The following is a 23,458-nucleotide window of genomic DNA, read 5'->3' on the forward strand; positions in this document are numbered from 1 at the left end:
AGATATACATGTTTTTTTGGGTAGAATTCCATCGAGTGTAACTTTTACATGGAATTAAACGAACGCGGTCCGATTAATAGGGTCGCGAGAAGAAAAATTTTGTTTCGATTAATTCGTCGACTGTAACATCAATTTTTTATATTTAACATTGGAACTATCAAAGGGGTCGATTTGACTTGTTTGAAATTTCTTTTTGAAATTGCACAATTATTAACGGTGTCTTTAGCTACAATTTTCGTGGGCAATTATCGAAACAGACAACTAACGGTACTCGTAAATTAATTTGTCCTTTCTTCGTTTAAGATTGAAAATATTAAAAGTTATACCGCGGCGATTCGTTGGTATTTTCTGAAAGCATTGGAGCGTAAATATTTTATTGAACAAGCTACGAAACGGATTGCCTTAAATTAATATTCACGTTCAGTAGTCTCAATGTTTGTATTATTATGCAAGAAGAATGTCTGCAAATGCTTCTTATGTTTATCGTGGTCGAGTACTCATAAATCAACGAAGTTGAACAAAATCGGTTAATGTTTACGATTACCGGGAAATCAATAAGCGTTATGGTGATTACGATTGCTGAGGAATCAATGGTCATTATAATAATTTTGATTGCCGAGCAATCAATGACCATTATTGCGATATTGATTGCGGAGCAATCAATAACGAGAACGAACGAATTACGAAAATATTCAAGGTAAATGTAATCGTCGAATATGATAAACACAATCGTTAATTAGGGAATTACTACAGTTTCAAGTACAATTGATTTGATAAATTTATGCTGATAAAAATAGTAAATGTACATTTCACCGATGTATTATATATTTATTAATAGTATAAATGAATCGAATAAATGATTACAGAACAAACAATTGAATGTAGAAGCATAATTTGCTATTTAATCAATACAGACTTAATCTTTCATTTACAAATACCTTATTAATGCAGATCACAAGTGTACATCGTGATCGCTATTTAATCCCCAGCAATGTAACGATGTATGACTAATTATCTTTATTATGATTACTTTAATTGAAACAGGATATTAAAGGAAATAACTATTAAAACGTTAAACAGGGAGAGATGTATTCGGAAGACAAAACATTAAAGTTTCTTTTGGTTCGATTCTTATAAAAAAGGATAAGGTAATTTAGATGGTAGACATATTTCAAAATCTATCTTACGTACATACAATAGCAGTCTTTAAATTATTCTTCGTATAATTATGTCCCGAGATAATGGCGCACCTTCTTTGGAGCAATTTCTTTCGCCGAGTAATTTGATTAGCATTGCACGAATGTCTGTGGCACGTGAGAGAAGCGCGAATGGTAATTTTAGGCAAGAGGAATGATTGTCGTTGCGCGAAGAAAATTACCAAACGCTCAGTGTGAACGACAAGTATTTAGGTCGAGATAAAGAGTTGAGGTCGAAGAAAAGAAACTCTTCTAGATACGATAATCTCAATCACTGAATTCGATCTCACGGAACGATATTCTAATCGACACCACGAAAATCTTTTCCACGATCGCGATCACAGTCAATGACCATGATCATAACCCATAACCCGTTAACCCGTAAACCCATCGTTCGAAATTTTATACACTCTCATTGTTAATGATCTCGTTGCGTCAATAGCGCTTAAAACACGCAAGAATAAGAAAATCGAAATTCCAGATCGTGCATCACGATCACCGATTAATCTCCAACCGTGGCGATTAATTCGTTATAAAAGTATTCGAAAACTGGACAATTACACGGCAGCCGAGTCTCCGGGTCAAGAAATCAATAATCTGAAACGCGTCGAGTGCGCCATAGAACTCTCGGTGAATAATCAAGGTATCCCTTACATAAGAAGAGGCTCGTAATTTTTCGCATAGCCAGTTTTAATCGGGTACTTTATTCGTTAATAGCCGTGAATTGCCACATCGGCGTTAATGGCCTCCGGAGGAGGTGGAGGAAACAGCTCGCTATCGCCACTTATCAGCGGTTCAGATTCAATTGGCACTCGTTTCGCCGAGAACGATATTATTCCCTTGTACGTGTTTCACGTTCTGTAAGAGTGATAAAGTGGAATTTGCGGTGTATTCATAGACCAACGAAAGGAGGGGACGGAATGCAAACGCGAGAGCCCGCACATTTTTCACGACACCAAGCGTCATTAACGTTCATTAAACTTAAACTTCATAGTCTGGACGCACGTGTGTACACTGGCCGAGCGCATTTATATCCACGGTTCTTCTTTTTGCATTCAAGTGGCTTTCGCCGGGCCTCCCGTGCGGATATTTCATCGCGGAGGTTTGTGTCGTTGTTTCCGTCTCGAAGATAAAAACTGCATCGCGGACGTTCGTTTCCGCGCGTACGAATATCGCTGAAACGATAATAAAGATGGAGAACACGCACGGAGCGTGTACCGATGCCCGCTCTATACGAATCTCTGAATTAATACGAGCTCTGAAATCGGACTTGTCCGACCCATTGATTTAGACGATTTTTCTTCCGCGTTTCTCGCGATGAAAATCGAGTCTGCGGAGAATTTCGAATTTCTACGCTCGTCGCAATCTTCTCGTATCGCGCGGACGTAATTCGTGGAGAAGTAACAGCGGACGTGAACCATTTCGATTTGTTAATTTCTACCGTTTTATTATCGACGTACGCATAGTCGTGATTCGAACAAGTAATATTTGCTTCTTGATCCTTCGTTTCGGAATCGTCTTTGGAATTCCAGAAACGAGAATTTAGCAATTCCGTGAGTAATTGTCTATCATTAATTTGACTTGGAGAGATTTATTCTTCGTTTCGGAGTTGCCTTCGGAATTGTAGAAACGATAATTTTATTACGAATAATTAAGAAGCAAAATATTGCAATTGTCGTCGCTACAACCGACGCGATATTAATGAGAGGATAGAACAAACGCGCGTACGTATTTATTTTTCGTTTTAAAATATTTTCTATGTCGTTTTTTCCTTTTTAATATAGAAATTCCTTTTTGCGCGTTTTTCCGTAACTCCGTTGGTCAACGTTTTCGTAGATGCAAAATTTTTTAACGAACATCCCACGTCACGTTACTGCCGAGAACGTATATGTTCATATTTTTCCCTGTATTTTATAAATTGCAAATCGTTTACCTCAAGCCATCAAATGCCGATGAGACAATCGACAAACATGTAACGTTTAATCCTACTGTGCGCTTGTGAATTTTTCAAAAGCGTTTGTTTGTTAATTAAATATTGTTGAGGGGATACAAAATTAAACAATCGAAACGGTTGAAATGTTTTTGCAGACACAATTTTTTTTATCCAATATGTCACGACGAGGAAACCACTTTATTTACTTGAAATTAAAATGTTCAATTCTTTCGATAACGCGGGTAAAATTACGGCGAACAATGGAATGCAATATTCCGATAAACCGCTGTTTAAATGGTCGATTTTGGACCGAAAAGCATGATTAACATTGCAAAATGAAATCTCTTTATTCCGATCGAACAAAATTTTATTACATTCGTGGTAAAATTTTCAACGAGACCAAGTGTTCGACAGAGCATTAAAATTTCGATTTTAAACGAAATACGAATCTACTTGCACGTGTCTGCAGTTTTCTTTTTTTTTCTTTTTTTTTTTATTTCTGGGTAACAATATGCCTGAAAAAGAAACTTTAAAAGCGAGGCTAAATTACCTCGGCAATTTTATTCGCATTTGCACCGAAATGGACTGAGATGTTGTATTTAAAAAAAATATATACATATATAGGAGGGATGAGGATAGGAGAACCGAGCCAGGACGAAATGCAAAATGAATGCAGCGGCAAATGAAAATGTAGTGACGGCTGGCTGCGAGTTCGGATGCCAAAAACTCTGGAAAATATCGTAATTGCGTGAAAGCCGAAAACGCATTGCGTCGCTAATAGCTCGAAATACAAGGCAACGCCTATGACAATTAAGATAGAGCAGAAAACAACGCTCGTGTAACGTAATTATAGAGTTCTTTTAACGTCGAAGATAATGCGATACTATTTTATTCGAATTATCGTTTCTCGAGAAACGAAGAATAGAATTAAAAATATCGTCAACGTTGCTCAACATCTTATTAAACTTTTCAAATTACCATCTCTGCTCGTATCCAACTATAAAATTGCGTAGTATTTATTATTGGAATATTTTTCGAGCTCGACAGAGTCGATAGAACGTACAATATTTCCTGGAACTGTTTGCGTTAATTCTGATCACTAAAAACGCAATGGTATTGCGAGTATTTGATTTGATTCCGAATCGATAACATTGGTTGTGACACGAAAGTTGCGAAAGAGCTCCAGAGCCCTCGAGTTTTGAAACAAATTGTCGGTTACGAGTTGACACGTATTTGCCGGTCGACCGTGTTAACACTGGTTAGAAACACAGAGACAAGGTACGTTAAATTATGGATTATCATATTTGGAGGCGTTAAATTATAGATTACTACATTTAGAAGCGCTGAACTATAGATTATCACATTTTAGAGACGTTAAATTATAAATTATTACAGTTAGAGGCGATGAACTGTACATTATCACATTTAAAGATATTAAATTATAGTCTACCACATTTAAAAGCGTTGAATTATAGATTATTGAGCTTAGAAATGTTAAATCATAGATTATAACATTTACAAACATTAATTTGTAGATTGTTACATTTGGAGACGTCAAATCGTATAGATTGTCACACTTAGGGGCATAAAAGTGACATTTACAAAATGATTAATTTCGTAGCAGAATTTAAACCACGTCGTCTTGTAAATAAAGCATATTCTCGTGGCCCTCGTAGCGACATTTATAAGTGAATCAATATGTCTTCCCTGTTACGAAATGTTCGTGCGGTCGCTCCGTATCGTGGCGTAAACACCTGCGTCCACGAAGAATCACGGTGGCCTTTTCGACCATTGTTGCCTGCTGCGATCGAATCGCCGAACTTCCGCCGTAATAACTTAGAGAATTCGTTAACTTGTCTACCGTGCCAGTGTTCGCGACACGTACAAAAAACTGTACTTTCTCAGGCGGTGCACAGCCGTATATGGTCACGATGCGAAATCTGTTTGTTACTTCCGCTTGATTCACTGCGATTCGCGTCGTGCCAGCCCCCGAAGTCGAAAGTTCAGCCCCGTGAAACGACAATAAGCCGCTCGTATAGCATCGAATTCCCTTGGGAACGATCGAGTCCTCCACTCGTACTTCCGGTTTACGTCCATGCAGGAACGAAGAAGAAGCCAACGGAAGACGCCTGGATCTTCGCGTCTCCCGGTGCATTCGTTTTTTGGGAATCCTTCAAGGGGCGTTAACATACGATGTTTTCGTGTCGAGTTGTAACTCGGTTTATTTCGACAGAAATACCTTCTATTAAATTTACGTCAGATTACCATTTAGGTTGAACTTGTTTTCTCGTTTTCGCCTTTTCGGTTTCGTTTCGAAAATTTACCGAACAAGTATCAATTGTTCGTCATACATGTATCCGAATGGAAACTAAAACGAATTGTAGGGTTGTCGATTTGCGGTGGTAAACAATTTTCTCTTCGCTAAAAGCAAGTTGACTGTCGTATAAAATTATAAATTCTAAACTATCCTTAACAATTCCTCCTTTTTTTACTCTACAGTAAATCAGCGTAAAATTGTAGCAAAAGTCAGAAATTCGTTTGAAATTCCCGCAAAATTTCAATTCGCGGAGATTCTTGGAATTTGACGTCATTTCCAGGAATCCACGGAATAAGAATACCTCCTCGCATATCGTGTTCTCCTGATACCAAAGTCCCGAAATCGGCGAAAAGTTTTAGCCAAAGTTCAGAAATTTTCTAAAATTTTTGTCCGAAATTCAAACTTTGGTATCAGGAGAACATGATATGCGAGGAGGTATTCCTATCGTGCCACTTCTTGGAAATGACGTCACTTCCAAGAATTTCCCCGAGGCGCGAATTTTAAACGGGTTTCTGTACTTTGGTTGAAATTTTTCTCCGAAATTCAGAATTTGGTATCAGGAGAACACGATGTGCGAGGAGGTATTCTTATTCCGCGGATTCGTGGAAATGACGCCATTTCCAGGAATTTCAACGAGTTGAAGTTTTGCGGGAATTTCGAATGTAAATTTGAACTTTTGCTAGGATTGTTCACTGATTTTGGACTTTGGTATCAGGAGAGCATGATAGCCGAGGAGGTGGCACGATTTCGTCGATTCTTGGAAATGACGTCATTTCTAGGAATTCACGCGAATTGAAACTCGGCGGGAATTTCGAATGAATTTACGAACTTTTGCTACAATTTCTCGTCGATTTCGCAACTGTGGTATCAGGAGAACATGACAGCCGAGGAGGTGGCACGATTCCATCGATTCTTGGAAATGACGTCATTTCCAGGAATTTCCAGCAATTGAAATTTGCCGGGATTTTTGAATGAATTTACGTACTCGAATTTACGTGTTCATTTTCTTGATTTTAGTATCAGGGCAACATGATGGTCTAGGAGGTATTCCTTTTTCACGTACTCTTGGAAATGGCGCCATTCCATTGTAGATGAAGTGATACATAGCAATGCAGAAAAGGAAGAAGGAAAGTTGTAATTAAAAGACACAAGATATTTTAAATATGTTTGGTTTATTTAACAATCATACATATTTTTTCGGCATACAATGGTACTTCTACTTTCGTCGTCATATAAGTATCAAACAATCTTAGATGCCTCAACAAATTTTCAAGCTTACATTATAAAATTTATTCTTATATACTAAATAACTAGTCTAAGTACATAGCCGATTAGGTCGGTGTTATTTGCAATGGACAATCTTTGCAAGTACAAGAAGGTTTCTAACATGTTACTTAAGGTTAGAGAACACGGGAAGTAATGATAACTTATGCAAAAAATTAACTTTACATTTGTTTCATTCTTATAATTCAAACGATAAAACTATTCTAAATTCGCAGCCAATTAGCTCGGTACTACCCGCGACGAAAAATTATTGTTCGTCGCGAGTAATACCGATTACCAGGTCTCACCACGTGGAGGTTGCTGCGAGTGGAGACCCGGAGAGAGATAGATGGAATCAAAGTTCCATCGATCTCCCTCGATACTCAGTACAAACGAAATTACTAAACCGAAGAGATCGAAGGAATCAAAGTTCCTTCGATCTCCTAGTTTAGTTCTGCCGAGCAATTATATTGTCGAGCAAAATGAGGCAAAATTGGGAAAGACGCGACGCGTACCGTGGAGTTGGTCCTACTAGGTCGATCCCGTTTCCCCGCGTTGGGCCCGATTGTCGAGTGAAATGCGCGACGCCTCCACTCCTCCTCAGGGGAGGAGTGCCCCGTTTCTCTCAACTCCGTGTCAGCACACGCAGACCGTGGACCCGACTGTTGAAGCTTTACGAAGAGAGGGTCTTATCCTGGAGGCTTCCACAGGGACCGGCATGGATACCTGCCCCTGTGTTCACTTCAAATCTCCCGAGAAGCGGACACACCGGAAGAGACGACGATCGACCTTTCGGACCATCTACACGGCCGGTCACTTGCTTATGCAACAAGCAGTGGTGACCGGACTGAGAAACGAGGAAGCGAGCAAAAATAAGCTAAAGATTGAATAATTGCTCGACAGTGTACAAATGTTCGTACATGGTGGCCTTAAAACTAATTAAGTCTAACCTTGCAATTAACGATCCTGCTGAGGGTGCGATGAAGCAGTCCTCTTCGTTCTTCGTTTTCTGATACATTTACCTAAGGGAGCTAAATTGATAAATGTTAAACAAGTCAAGACACGTTAACAAATTACTACAGAATATGTGAGTCAATGGTTAAGTACAGTAGTCATGCAGGAACAAAGAAAATAAACGAAGCAGTGACAAAAAAATAAACATGTATAAACAAGTAGAAATTAAAATCAGAGAACAAATGAAATGAATTAGACAAAGAAACAATTAAAAAAAAAAAGAAAGGATTGAGAGAGTGGTCGCCAGTACTGACCACCGCCTACCGGCGGCCAGTACCGGTTACCAAGGTGGGGGGCCCCCTTTCATAAACCTAAAACGAAGAGATCCATCCACCTCGGAGGCTCCAGGAACAATGAAATTTTAAACAACCGGCGGCTCCTTATATACCCTCCGCAAGGTCACTTACCAGTGACTTACCGTTACTTCCATTGTCTTTGTTCGATCTAATCGAATATTTCAACAAATTGATGGCTTTTTAGTTATTATTTATACTAGAACATTGTTTATAATTGTTTAATCTACGGTCCTACGACGGTTGTTAATAAATATGATAAATAAACATAAAGATATTGCGAAATCTTCGAAGGTGAACGGTTTCGGTGAATGTTTGTTCATTTCCGCGATTGTTACTAACATTTACGCATGTTTCGAAGATTTATGTTACCGAATGCATCTTCTTTCTGCAATATAAATAATTGATTTGCCTATGGAAATTAAATTTGATCGAAAATTAAAGTAAAACTTAGTATTCATATGTCTCTCGATTTTCGATCGAAATTGATATATGTAAAGTAATTGATGATTTATAATGCACGAACAAGATACAAATTGTAACATTAATATTTGGAATGTGCGTAAATGTTAATAACAATCGCGTGGATGAACAAAAATTCACTAAAACCGTCCGCCTTCGCAGATTTCGCAATATCTCGATGTTTATTTATCATATTTATTAACAAGCGTTGTAGGACCATACTTTAGACAATTATTAACAATGTCCTAGTATAAATAATGGCTTAGAATATCATTTCGTTGAAATATTCTTTGTTCGCGAAGGAAGTTTTCGCTGAGATCCAACTAACATTGTCAAGGCTACACGTATCGATTATCGATTCACAAGTATTCATCGCGATGATTTTTCTATTCAGAACAGCGATTAATTGAATTTTGGCACTTTTATGTAAAAAATACCACTTCTACGCGTATTGTGTAAATTATAAGAATTAAACAAATGTTAAATTAATGTACCAAATAGACAATTATTACTTTCCATGCTTGAAAACTTTACGAAACAGGTTTTTACTTCGAATCTCGATTAAAATCAATTACTATAAGTTACTTAATCATTTGCAATGCGTAAATAAGATGCACATTATTCGAATAATATTGGAAGTATGCGTAAATGTTAATAACAATAGCGGAAATGAACAAACATTCATCGAAACGGTCCACCTTCGCAGATTTCGCAATATCTTGGTGATTATTTATAATAATTATTAACAACCGTCGTAGAACCATAGTTTAAACAATTCTTAACAATGTCCTAGTGCAAATAATGGCTAAAAAGCCATCAATTTCTTGAAATATTTGGTTAGATCGAGCAAAGACAATCGAAGTAACGGTAAGTCACCTTCGCGAGGGTATAAATAGAACCTGCGGCTGCCGAAATTTTCATTCGCCCGGGAGCCTCCGCGGCGGACGGAGCTCCTCCTCTGAGGGACCTGGACCCTCAGGGGCAGGATGGCCCGACGCGGCGGACGGTGCTCTCCCTCTGGGGGACCCGGACCCTGTGGGGCAGGGTGGCCCGACGCGGCGGATCCGCAGAGGATCCGCAGCAGACGGAGCTCCTCCTCTGAGGGACCTGGAACCTCCGGCCAGGGTGTCTGACGCGGAGAGTGGGTACCGCGGCGTACTCTTGCAGGACACGCGGTGGATCTGCGCCGATTCTCAGAAATGTCATTTTCGCGAAATTCCGATAATTCTTAGAAATGACGTCATTTTCGGGAAATTCCTATAATTCTCAGAAATGACGTCATTTTTGCAAATTCCAAAAATTCTCAGAAATGACGTCATTTTCGCGAAATTCCGAAAATTCTCAGAAATGACGTCATTTCCAAGAAGTGGCACGATAGGAATACCTCCTCGCATATCATGTTCTCCTGATACCAAAGTACAGAATCCCGTTTAAAATTCGCGCCCCGGGGAAATTCTTGGAAGTGACGTCATTTCCAAGAAGTGGCACGATAGGAATACCTCCTCGCACATCATGTTCTCCTGATACCAAACTCTTGAAAACCGTGAAAAATTCCAGTTAAAGTTCAGAAATTCGTTTAAAATTCGCGCCTTGGGGAAATTCTCAGAAATGACGTCATTTCCAAGAAGTGGCACGATAGGAATACCTCCTCGCATGTCATGTTCTCCTGATACCAAAGTCTGAATTTCGGACAAAAATTTTAGAAAATTTCTGAACTGGCTAAAATTTTTCGCCGATTTCGGGACTTTGGTATCAGGAGAACATAAGGTGTGAGGAGGTATTCCTATCGTGCCACTTCTTGGAAATGACGTCATTTCTGAGAATTTCCCCAAGGCGCGAATTTTAAACGAATTTCTGAACTTTAACTGGAATTTTTCACGGTTTTCAAGAGTTTGGTATCAGGAGAACATGATGTGCGAGGAGGTATTCCTATCGTGCCACTTCTTGGAAATGACGTCACTTCCAAGAATTTCCCCGGGGCGCGAATTTTAAACGGGATTCTGTACTTTGGTATCAGGAGAACATGATATGCGAGGAGGTATTCCTGTCGTGCCACTTCTTGGAAATGACGTCATTTCTGAGAATTTTCGGAATTTCGCGAAAATGACGTCATTTCTGAGAATTTTCGGAATTTGCAAAAATGACGTCATTTCTGAGAATTATAGGAATTTCGCGAAAATGTCCTAATTTCTAAGAATTATCGGAATTTCGCGAAAATGACATTTCTGAGAATCGGCGCACATCCACCGCGGGTCCTGCAAGAGTTCGCCGCCGTGCCCACTCTCCGCGTCAGACACCCTGGCCCGGAGGTTCCAGGTCCCTCAGAGGAGGAGCTCCGTCTGCTGCGGATCCTCTGCGGATCCGCCGCGTCGGGCCACCCTGCTCCAGAGGGTCCGGGTCCCCCAGAGGGAGAGCACCGTCCCCCGCGTCGGGCCACCCTTCCCCTGAGGGTCGGGGTCCCCCAGAGGAGGAGCTCCGTCCGCCGCGGAGGCTCCCGGGCGAATGAAAATTTCGACAGCCTCAGGTTCTATTTATACCCTCGCGAAGGTGACTTACCGTTACTTCGATTGTCTTTGTTCGATCTAACCAAATATTTCAAGAAATTGATGGCTTTTTAGCCATTATTTGCACTAGGACATTGTTAAGAATTGTTTAAACTATGATTCTACGACGGTTGTTATAATAATTATTATAAATAATCACCAAGATATTGCGAAATCTGCGAAGGTGGACCGTTTCGATGAATGTTTGTTCATTTCCGCTATTGTTATTAACATTTACGCGTGCTTCCAATATTATTCGAATAATGTGCATCTTATTTACGCATTGCAAATGATTAAGTAACTTATAGTAATTGATTTTAATCGAGATTCGAAGTAAAAACCTGTTTCGTAAAGTTTTCAAGCATGGAAAGTAATAATTGTCGATTTGGTACATTAATTTAACATTTGTTTAATTCTTATAATTTACACAATACGCGTAGAAGTGGTATTTTTTACATAAAAGTGCCAAAATTCAATTAATCGCTGTTCTGAATAGAAAAATCATCGCGATGAATACTTGTGAATCGATAATCGATACGTGTAGCCTTGACAATGTTAGTTGGATCTCAGCGAAAACTTCCTTCGCGAACAAAGAATATTTCAACGAAATGATATTTTAAGTCATTATTTTTACTTGGACATTGTTAATAATTGTTTAAACTATGGTCCTACGACGATGGTTAATAATTATGATAAATAAACATCAAGATATTGCGAAATCTGCGACGGTGAACGGTTTCAATGAATTTTTGTTCATCCACGCGATTGTTATTAACATTTACGCATGTTCCGAACATTAATGTTACATTATGCATCTTATTTGTGCATTATAAATGATTGATTTGCCTATAGAAATTTACTTTGAAGTAAAGGCTTTATTCGTAAAGTTTTAAAGCATGGAAAGTAATAATCGAATGAAAACCCAAGAATTTAACGATAACAAATTCACATGAAAAATGCATTTTTCGCACGTACAACGAGAACCATAAATGTATTTCGAGTTTGAACACGATTTCAGTCAACGATGCCTAGATGGTCCAGCGATGTGTGATGGTAAATGAAATTCGTACGACAATCGACTGCAAATTGCTCAGTGGCTAGATACTGGTGAACCTCTGAAGCCTATGACAAAACCACGTTGCTCGCATTCTGGGAGCGTAACGGTGATTGTTTAGTAACATGGTTGGTGTCACTCGCCAGCTAGAAACAGAAGTTGCGGTAAAACCAGAATTAGTTAATAGAGTTTCATCCACTTTTATATTTAAAAATGTTTAAAGCATTTCGTATTTATCACTACGGAAAAAGAATGATCTGAACTACGAAATTCTGTTTTATCCATATCACTCGAACAATTTTGTAAAATTTCCCTTAATCAAGGTACAATAGAGGAGGCCTTGTCAAAGCTAAACGAATTTTGGTATTAATTTAAAGCTTTTCATTTCGGCCAGTAAATTGTACGGTTTTAAAGTATTAATGTTTCGTTAACTCGACAGGGAAATCGCAGTAGTTTATACTTTAACGGTGGTGTATAGTTTTAATAAATATCGTGCATCGATTATTTTAATAGGTCTTCGTTAAATGATACATAAATCGTAAATGTAAGTTGCTAGGAGAAAATACATAACGGATATAAACCAGGAAGTGATAAATACGTATGTAAAAATATACGATGGGTTTAAAAGTTGAAGAGGAGTGGTCACCTAGCAACGAACTGAGTTGGAGGGGAAAGTAACTGGTAGCGATCATTGGTGGTGGAATTACCGTGCAAGGTTCCTTTTCATTGGATTGGTTATCTTGATTATTTCACGAATTTTTGATTATTGTACGAATTTTCAGTCCCGTTCCTTTACAATAATCAAGGTTTTACAGTATAGGAGGAACGAAGAATGGTATTATAAATACGAAAAATGGTTCAACGTTCGGCACGATGGTTAATAAAATTGTTTTAACGAGAAAACGAGGTGTTTTCGTGGCAAAAGAACGTATCACGTGTTCCTACCTAATAAAACATGACCACAAGCGCGGCTCCCACTCGTATACACGCGTTTATTTACGGCATTAGGTGCATTTAGACTTGTAAAATATATCGCGGAAAGAGAGAACGAGAAAATATTCTTCCTTGTCGGTTTTTGTCAAGAGAATTTTGCAATTCTGATCATCGCTCGTGGCTGCGCGTACAGTTTAATTTGCGTAAGTTATGCTCGCGGTCGCAATAAACTGACGTGCTTACTTGTGCAAGGAAAAAATGAAAATAATAATTTTTTATTAATAACGAGGCCCAGGATTGCGCAGAAAGACTAGAAACGTCCATTCGCATCAATTTATCGATCGATGTCGATAATAAGTGAAAATATCAGATTACTGTAGGTGTAATAATAATCAGTTGGAGAAGTTGGGAGGAAGCCATATTTTTTACAACGAAGACACCACTGTCACTTATATTAAATATATTATGATGTTTGTAATACTTATTGAACTCGATATATGTTACGAAAGAAACTTATCAATACCTAAACTGATTTAATTGTATTTCAAATGTAATACTGTTGCTGTTTATAGTTAGCGATAACTGTAGCGCCTTCTTTCGATCGATCACGTAGTTTAGTTCCACTAAAATTGCATTTTATTACTTCCCTAACAAATAATAAAGAAGGAAGGAAATTATAAAACTTAATTACAATTATTGTAAATCGATATGATATTGAACGAACCTAATCTAAAGATATAAAAGTGTCTTTTTCCTTTAGTAGCAAATAGCAAAATGTAATCAATATTCGCATTGTTAACACAATTTATGATAAATTGATACTCGACAATACCTAGTCCTCGATGTAATTGGATATAATTTTCTCCTAAGTAGCTGTAACAATTAATTTTTGTCCCGATATTTGCAACATTTTATGACTGTACAAGTAATTGCATATAGTTTTATTTATAATAATTATCCTCATCCGTAGTGATAGACGAAGAAAGCGTTACAATTAAATATCAATTAATACTCCCATTATTAACACAAATTGTAATAAACTGACACTCGATACTACCTGCAGTCTTCGAAGTAATTGTGTATCATTATCTCGTCATTAACTAAAGTTGCTAAGCTATTTTCTTTCTCATTGTTCCATTATTACAATATCGGTCACGGTATTTCGAAATACTCGTTAATTTTAAATGTGATATTGAATAATTGAAACTATTACGAAGCGAGTAATAGCATTATCATTTTTCTGTGAAAATGTTTCAACCGATAATTATTATAATTCATGAAATATTCGTATACGATACGTAATAATATATTGTAATACTATTGATTATTTTACAGATTATATAGAAAATTTACATAATTTCTTTTATAATAAGAATACAGCAACAGTATTACAAATGATTAACGAATAATAAATACACTCTTATTCCTACAACTGTTTATTTAAACGAGCAAGGAATAAATGGAGTTTACCCCGTAGTTGTTTATTTGCCAGTCAGACAAAAATTTGTTTATCACTGCCTCATGGATATTCTATTTCATATACCGCCATTCGATAGTATTACCTGAGTGAGCAAAAGTTGTTTGCGAACAGGTAGAATGGAAAAACCGCTACGCAGGAAAAGAGCCAATAGGACTTTGCAATTCTGATTGCAGCCTTTTGCGGTCACGAGTAGAGCTTAATTTGCCTAGAACACGTTTGTAGTGTGCTATTCGTTGGAAATATCAGAATCGAGTTCTGGGATAGGAGTCTTCGTCTGCCAGGAAAACACCGGAAGTCTATATCGTGTTAGAAAGCCTAGCTTTCGATGGTTGTAATCGATGAATGTAAAAACAGACGCCAATTTGCTAAATTATGACAAGAGAGTTCAGAAAAAAATTTACCTGGCGGATAAAAACGAAAAAAAAAAAATAATATTTACATGAAAAATGGAGAAGCAGGTTCCAGAGTGTTATTTTTCACATCCTCGATATAAAATGAACGATACATTTCTATACTTATTTAAAGATTTACCAATGTGTAAATATGTAATTGAAATTTTTTTTCTCGTAATATTTCTACATAGAATTTTGTAATACAACGTTTATGAATGTTCTTTTGCAGACGAGTTACGCAAGCGATACTTTAGAATATTTATTATTTTTACTTTTCTTCGATAACTGTTTCTCATCATCTGTAACATTGCAAACTTATTTAATATATTTGTCGGTGAGATATTTCAAGAAATGAGAATACTTGAGAAACAGGAAACTCTACTTGCAAAGTATGATCGTTGAGATGAATGCGAACGACTTGGATGGTGTATTCTATTATTGTAAAATTAGTGTGCTACCGAACGATTCCAACAAACGAATTCTTGGAAGATCTTTGAAGAACATGAGCTTCCGTTATCATCAATTGAAATTATACGAGGTAATTTCTATTCCCTCGCTGAACGCTAACAGTAAATTGTAATTCAGACAAAACACTTTCAATAATTATACAGCGAAGCGCTTTAAAATTTCCAATCTCCCTAGAAGTTAGTTTTTCATTCCTTAACGAATCTTTGCTTTAACTCGCGCGTTGACAGTGATTAACTTCGTTTACATTGTTAAATAAATGGATAGAAAATTATAAAATTTAAATAAAAGATCGTCATTAAATAATACGATTTTTACTTATTTGCAAATTCGTTCCTTTCGTTTATAAAGTTACAGTTCTTCTTTTTGTATACATACCGAACCCCAAAATTTGTTATTCACGCCCTTTCGTGACGATACAATTCTTGTAATATCGATATTATATTATCAATATCTGTACAATATACATATTAAGATATTATATTTTCTTTCTCCCCGAAGAGACACAAGACAACAATAATATTCTCTTAAATAAAGTTACGTTTTCCTTGCACCGATGTTCAAAGACATATCATTTCATTGCACGAGAAAATGAAAGACACAGACTTCTGAACGATTTCATCATTGAGACTCTACCAACCAACGGAATAAATCCAACGCGTTAAATCTGAATTCAATAAACTCGTATGGATGAAAGCTAGGGTGGTTTTTGTTCGGTATGGCGTATTGCTTCGAAAAGGATACGATGTTAAGAATTCAGGTGGCATTTTTCGGAGCAATTAACTATGAGACGTCATTGCGCCGGTGCTTTCAGCCGCGCCAGCGTTTAAAAGTGAAACGGGTCGCTTGTGTTAAATGTAGGTATATCGAATAATGCAGCGAGAAACTAGTGGAAAGGGAACGGAGATTGAGAACATTGCAATCCTCAAAAGCAGTCCCCAGAAACTTCCAGCATACGCCATGTACCTGCCTACGTTTTCCAGAATTCCTTTCAATTCGAAATGAAAGGGGGGGAGAAAGCTCTTCCAACTTCGCAGATCTTGGCCTTTGTGAGCGAAGAATTTGAGCTTATTTTTTTCTCTCTACGCCGTGGCAAACGTCGCTAGACACACTTACGCGAAGATCGATGAAAGTACGAGATGCCGAGTTCAAGTTTGATACGTTTCTAATATCAGATTTAACACGAACGTCGAATGCAATTGAAAATTGACAGCCACTCCGAAAGCGATGTGGATTTTAGTAGACGAAATCGTTGTACTTGGGTCCTCGCGACAGGCGTTCTCCAATTCTAAAATTGTTATTTTGGGACGTTTGCAAGAGGCGATTTTTTTTTTATGGAAATATATTCTTAAGAGGTTAACGAATCTTCAAATTTTGTGCGGTGTTTAGTTTTTGAATAGGTTTCTTTTCAATTAAATTCCTTTTGAATAGATTTCTTTTCAAGTAGGTATCTTTTGAATAGATTTCTTTTTAAATAGTTTTCTTCTGAATAGATTCCATTTAATTTACTTCGACTTTCAGATACAGACTGTTTCATTTAACGTGAATCGATGTTGGTTGAAATATTACGATTATACGGCACTGCCCGGATAATTGAGTTAATATCGTTCCGGATAACTGAAAGGAAGTGAATTCTCGTTTACTTAGTGGAAATCGTGGCACGTATTCTCGCTCGGAAGAACTTAGATAATTTTAAGAATTAAAAAAAAAAAGATACTGCATCATCGTGTTTGTTGCTTTGAATTATACAACTTTGCGTCAGATAAGATTTTCGTATCTCCGAAAATGTCATAAATAGTTAAGGCGTTCCCTTTATGCAAAATAGAAAAACACTATAACGTTGGATGCACTCTGCATACTTATTCGATGTCAGAATATTGATCGGTACGTAATCGGTAAAATAGTATACAATGCATTTATAACGAGGTTGTCTACGCTATGCATCACCGACATCATTTAAAATACATTTTACAACATATTTTCGAAACTAACGCAGTTCGTGTTCGATTACAAGCGTGTAACGTGAATTTATAATAATTTATCGGTAATTTTCACATTAATTTAACACCTCACCGAATTACGGTAACCTAACGGATTGGATTGCATCAAATATTTGTATCCAAGCACAGAATTGCATTATTTAAATTCCTTCGGATAATTTTGCGTTCGAAATCAAATTTATACATATTGTATTGTACGAACATTGTACTTTGTAATATTGTACATATTATACTTTGTAAACAATACGAAAAGAATTTTAAACGTTAAATGATAGAAAATAACAAATCTCCTGGCAAGTGCAAGAATACCGAGAAATATTTTCTCGAAGCATTCCAATAGTTTGGGACTGGAAAGTTCAGAAGTGAATCTTCCGACAACACCGTTAAACATTACCCTCGAATGATTAAAATCAACGGTCAACGGTTTCCTCCGTCCGTTCTAACCTCACTTCGGGAAGAAACGAGCTTACCGGCGGTGGCGTTCACCTACATCCACGGTTTCCAATCGTTCGCGACATCGTGACACACCTCCTCTCAAACCCCCGTACCTACCCCCGACCGACCCCACCCCGCCTCTCGAGCTGAAAAGCTACACGGTCGCGAGTCCCCGAGAAATAATACGTCCGCTAAAACATCACACCGGTGTGTTTTTCGCGTTTCTCGGGGGACGAAATCACCCGACGGAGTTTCGTCCCCATTCGCGTTGGTTTCTCGGTGACATCCACCTACTTCCGTGTTGCCGGAAGCTAGCACGTAATAAGAGGTCTCATCCTGCAGCGACATCAAGGAGCGGCGGCAAAGCTCGGCTCTGTTTTAATATGAATGGCATATACAGTTCAATTCCTCCGGGCTTTAATAGTTCGAATCGTCGATAATCCGAGTGAACGGGAAAACGTCAGCGAAAAAAAAAAAAAAAAAAAGGAAAAGAAGAGTTAGAAGAAGGGGGAGAAAAAAAGGAAAACGAAGAAAAAAAAAGCACAAAAAGTGTAGGGGTAACGGCGTATACCGAGATCGAGCTCGAGGAGAGAAGGCTAGGATGACGACGACGACTCGTGGAGTGGGTGAGCGGGGTAGGGGGGAGAGGATGGTGCGCGTTGATCGAGGTTAGGGGCGAAAAGGGAAGATGGATGGCGAGAGGGAAAGCGGGAAGAAAAATTGTATGTTTGCGGAGGTTTGCGTTTGTGTGCACCTGTGTACGGAACTGGTTGCCAGTGGTAGGGAGAATAGAGTGGGTTAGGTGGCGGAAGCGAGAGGAATTGTCATTCGGTGGAATTGCAATTTCTCGCTGACGCGTGCTGTGCAACCTCCGGCGCGAGGAGTAAAAGCGGACTAATGATGCACACTAGACTTAATGCTCCGTTCCTGTTCTCATTTCCCACAAAGGTGCGAGCTGCCTGCGGGATGTCAGCCTGGAAATAGTTCCGGAGGCGGTGCAACGTGGTCAGAAGGCGATGCTACGCTGCCATTACGATCTCGAGGGCGCTCTTCTTTACTCACTCCAGTGGTACCGTGGCACGCACGAGTTCTACCGTTTCGCGCCGACAGAGGTGCCGTCCACCAAGATCTTCAACATCTCCGGGATCTACGTTGACGTAAGTCGCAATGTTTTTCTCACGGCGGTGCCGATTCTCCGAGTATTAGGGGGGACGGCGAGGGGGGACGAGGACGTAAGCGGAGGCGGAGGATTGCCACGCTGGCAAGCTCTCCGCCGAAGTACAATCCGCGCGGAGCTGCTTTCGAATACTCCAAGCGGATTAAAATACGAGCAAATAAAAATTCTCTTTCGAAGGATGAACACCTTAGCGGAACGGATCGATGTGAAATATTCACGCCCGACGAATCGAAGAATTAGGCCAATTTGGGGATCGAATGTGCACCGGTCTTCGAACGTTTATGTTCTACAGATTATGATCGTTTTTAAATATATCTTCTGTAGGGAGATACGCGCCGGTTTTTGAACGTTTACTTACCCCTGATTATTATTTATTTAAATGTATCTTCTATGGAGAAATACGCGCCGGTGTTTGAACGTTTACGTACTCCTGATTATTATTTATTTAAATGTATCTTCTATAGAGAAATACGCGCCGGTGTTTGATATATTATAAACGTTACACGTTACCGTTAATTATGATTTTTTTTTATATATATATCTTCTGTAGAGGAGTATATTTTAGTAGCAGTTACACAATTTGGCATTGAAAAATTAACTTCGAACATGGGCAATATTACTTGTACACGCAATAGTATTACTTTATTATTTAGACTCTGTTTAATGTTCGTATAACTGTGACAATTTTTTTTTGTTTACGTTAAAACGACATACTGTTTATTGACCATTGGATTATTTATTCTTTCGTTTAGAAATTGTCGAGTTTTAAGATAGTTCTTTCGTTCGTAATAAAATAATGAAAGTGATCACACAGAAAAGCGAGATTTGAACCCAAGGAGTTACACCGTAGAATTATAAACGTCTCTGTATTAGGATGTCCTGGAAAAAAACGCTCGTTTCAAAATTTGTATGTACTAAGTTGTAACGGCGACAGAAATATAATTTCAAGCAGTATATAGTCTATAGTATTCTGTCATCGCGTCGACAGCAATAACTCTGCAATAACATGCTGGTGTTTTAGATGCAAAAAATGTTCTGCACATCTGCGTTTCGACATCGTCATCATTGTCGAATCACTTCCTGCTGAAAAAGTATGACATTGCTCGGAAGAGGTGTTAGTCGGACGGATGTCTAGGACGTACACTGACGATCATAGTTTTGTTTCCAAAAATGGCGCAAACGCATCGAAACTAGAACTTTTTCGCAACCTGTTTTAAAAATGCACGGAACGAACGACAAAAGCGCAAACAAATGCGAGATGCATCGACGGTTTAACAATAACAGGAATCAGAGTAATTAAAGCTGCACTATATTTTCTGGGACACGTTTTTCATCGTTACTCACGGACAGAAAGAAATATTATTAGCTATGGACAAAAGTATTCTCGTTTTTTAACACGCTAACTACGCGTCATTCGTGTACACTACCGTTCAAAAGTTCGGTGCATTTTTGGATCCTCTACACGTTTATTCGAATTAATTTGAATTCACAAATCGATCTATTCAAAAAATGTTCCACGTTCCACGAACAATACTCGTGGAAAAAACAGACTAAAAAATCTTTCTCACGATTAATTCGTATTCAAATACTTTCTTACAATTTTGACCAAACTGCCCGCACATTACACGACCTTACGAGAAATCCGTGAAGAGATTAAAAGATTCTCCAGTCGTGGTCTAGACCTACAAGCTGGAGCGCGAATGTCACCTGACACTATTTAGAAGAAATAACACCGTACAAGGATTACACAAAGACTGACACGAAACCGACCATTGTCTCAAGAGCTTGACTCGTTCCATCTCTGAATCCTATTTACCTTGTAAAGCTGTATGCTCCGGGTTGAACCAGTTAAAAAAACACGAGGATAATCAGATCAGCAAACAGTGGTTGAGAATGCTCTCCTCGAATCTCTTTACAGTTTTGATAAATTTACCTGCACACGCTTTGACAAATTTAGAAAATGATCAAAAGGCTCCCCAAACGTGGTACAGTCTAACTAGCGTCTGTTGTTTGATATCGTTTAAAATAAATAGACTGCGTAAAAGTTACACAAGAACTGATTATTACTCACTTTGCAGAGCTGTCTGGATCGAACGTCTTAAAATATACAAAAACAATAAGCTGTAGTAGACGTCCCTCCTTTGTTTCTCTCAAACCTCTCAACGATGTTAACAAAATTGACTGTAGATTATATTGCCTTACGAGGAACCTGTGAAACGATCAAAAGACCTGGTCTGTATCTATAGTCTAGCTAGCGTCTGTCACTTCCTTTCGACCTTCTCGAATCCCTTTACGATATTTACAATCGACTGTACACGATATGATCTTGCGAGGAACTCGTGAAGCTACCGAAAGATCCTCCAGCTCTGGTCTAGACCTGGACCTGCAACCTAGCCACAATCTATCATCCGATGCTGTTTAAAACAAACAAGACTACGGAAAGATTACACAAGAACTGACTATTACTCACCTTCCATGTCTGTACGCTTCGGATTGGACGCGTTAAAAAACACAGAGACAATCGGACCAGCGCACCATAGTGGACGTCCGCCTCTCGTATCTCTTCTGAGCCAGATACGCAATTTTATCGCACCGCGTTGCTCGTTGTTCGTTAACAGGGCCCTTCACCGCTGTAATCACCGTAAAACAGTCGGCTTTTATCATCTGTTCGAACATTTCCGTACGCAGTTCCGCACCACGGTGGCACGCAGTTCTCTAGCACGGTGGTTTTTCCAGAGATCGATGCAACCGCCTTCAACAGAGCGCGTTCAACGCAACTGAAAACAAGTTTCGGCTACCCTGTTGTACCGAGGTCGAATGAATGATCCGCGAAACATCGTACACACAGCTTTTGCGTTTATCGTTCCGATGCACGCTCGACCATACCCTCCCTGTCCCTCTCACGGTTTCCTAACCGGCGACAGGAATGCGCAATTGTCACCCTGCGTGAAATCTCTGAACGAGAAACGTTGTTTACGAGTAACCCGGACAGAGACGTTCTTCGATCGTTCCGTTTCGATGCAGGGCCACCACCGAGTATCGTCGATTCGAATATCGTCGAGTTTCAATTTTTTTCCCTCGCTGAGAATTTCTATTCACCACCAACGGACACTAAACGAGGACTCGTTTAGTTATTATATCGAGTTAACCTTTTTTTTCGGGGTTGCGATCAATTTTTGAGGCCACTGTTTATTACCCTTTCCTTTTCACGACGCTAACGGCGAAGTAGTTCTCCGAGCATTTCGGTTGTGCACCGTGACATTCGAATACGCGATCGTATCAACAATTGTAACCGTAGAATCTCAGTTTACGGGGCTTGCCGTACTCCAATAACAACGGTCGCGTTAATGATTTTTACGGAATGGACGAGTATACCGGAACAAGTCGGTGATATTTTATTCGATTTATTTACGGTTGAGAAAAATGGTAAAAGGGAAAATTGAACCGCGTATCAGATTCCCGGAGAAGTGCTGACCTTAAAGTGCAATCGCATGTTGTTTTATGAAACCGTACACTGTGTTTGGTGGGAAAAAAAGCAATGGAAAATTATGTATCATTGAAGTATCTTTTTTCTCGAGCATTCTTCACTATCACCACCAACAGAGATTTTCTACACCTACGATGTTACACTTTACCTCGTAAGGATGTTTGGAAAATATCCATGGCTAGTTGCAGCATCGAAAAATCGTCACTTTCGCGTTGCTTTCTATCGAAATGTGTCTCCGTTCGATTGTCCAATGAAAAACCGTTCTACTTATACAATTCGATACGTAAAAACAATACCAACGATTACCCGGTACATCGGTTCCGTTGCAACGGTACTATTATTATTTCCATCGGCTCACAAGTTCGAACCTATAACACTGTACTAATTACGCGGACAGTTTTAACGAGTCATCGATCGGTGTGTACCGCCGGTTACAGTATTTACGTAACATTGTTACCTCGGATGCACTTTTTGAATCCCCGAACCGCGACATATACAAAATGAGCGGTGTTTACCTCGTTTAATCGCGGATAATAACTCAACCTCAAAGTAAAAATTCTGTACCGAACAATCGCGCTCGCCACGCGCTCTCCACTGGATTTTCATCCGGATTGCATCCCGTGTACTCCAGCTTGCATAAATCAACACGAGAGAAAAAAGCTCGCGGTTGTTTGCGTTCGTTTCGAACTCGCTGAAGACATCTCCTCCCTTTTCGTCGAAGGCCTCGTCCCTCCTCTGTTAACGCCGTATCTTTTTGCCTCGTTATTTAAATCCCGCTAATTATGCATATTTTGCTTTACCTGTTCCGATGAAGCGATCCCCCGTCCCCGAACCCTCCACCCCCTCCGGGGGCGAAGCCACCGTCTCCTCTCCTATGCCCTGGAGATACTCGAGCTCCGGCGTTATCTTGGTCTCGGTGTCCGGGGTTTCGCGCTCGCTTCATCGAGCCAATTTACTCGAGTGCCGGGTAATTCCTGATAAGATGACGATTTTCTCGAGTAGTGTTCTCGACGC

At 39.0% G+C, this 23,458-nt stretch overlaps 1 protein-coding gene and 1 long non-coding RNA gene across 5 annotated transcripts in view; one reads left to right on the top strand and one right to left on the bottom strand.

The window, feature by feature from the left end:
* Positions 1 to 23,458, top strand: part of LOC143149276 (uncharacterized) — a 443,848-nt gene that overhangs the window by 335,097 nt on the left and 85,293 nt on the right. For all 3 annotated transcript variants that reach the window (XM_076316493.1, XM_076316494.1, XM_076316495.1), the window contains one exon: positions 18,729 to 18,937. In XM_076316493.1, coding sequence (XP_076172608.1) covers positions 18,729 to 18,937 — 209 coding nt within the window. The remainder of the gene's footprint in view (positions 1 to 18,728; positions 18,938 to 23,458) is intronic.
* LOC143149277 (uncharacterized) overlaps positions 11,839 to 23,458 on the bottom strand; it is a 28,360-nt gene continuing 16,740 nt past the window's right edge. Inside the window, exons 3-4 of one of the 2 annotated variants that reach the window (XR_012992736.1) lie at positions 21,428 to 21,587; positions 11,839 to 12,221 (exon numbers count right to left, since the gene is read on the bottom strand). This is a non-coding gene — a long non-coding RNA (uncharacterized LOC143149277). Of the gene's footprint in view, positions 12,222 to 20,747; positions 21,348 to 21,427; positions 21,588 to 23,458 lie in introns of those variants that run through there. The other variant, XR_012992735.1, reaches the window with a different exon arrangement.

Source organism: Ptiloglossa arizonensis, chromosome 7 (assembly GCF_051014685.1).
Source record: "Ptiloglossa arizonensis isolate GNS036 chromosome 7, iyPtiAriz1_principal, whole genome shotgun sequence".
In the NCBI taxonomy this organism is placed as follows: domain Eukaryota; kingdom Metazoa; phylum Arthropoda; class Insecta; order Hymenoptera; family Colletidae; genus Ptiloglossa; species Ptiloglossa arizonensis.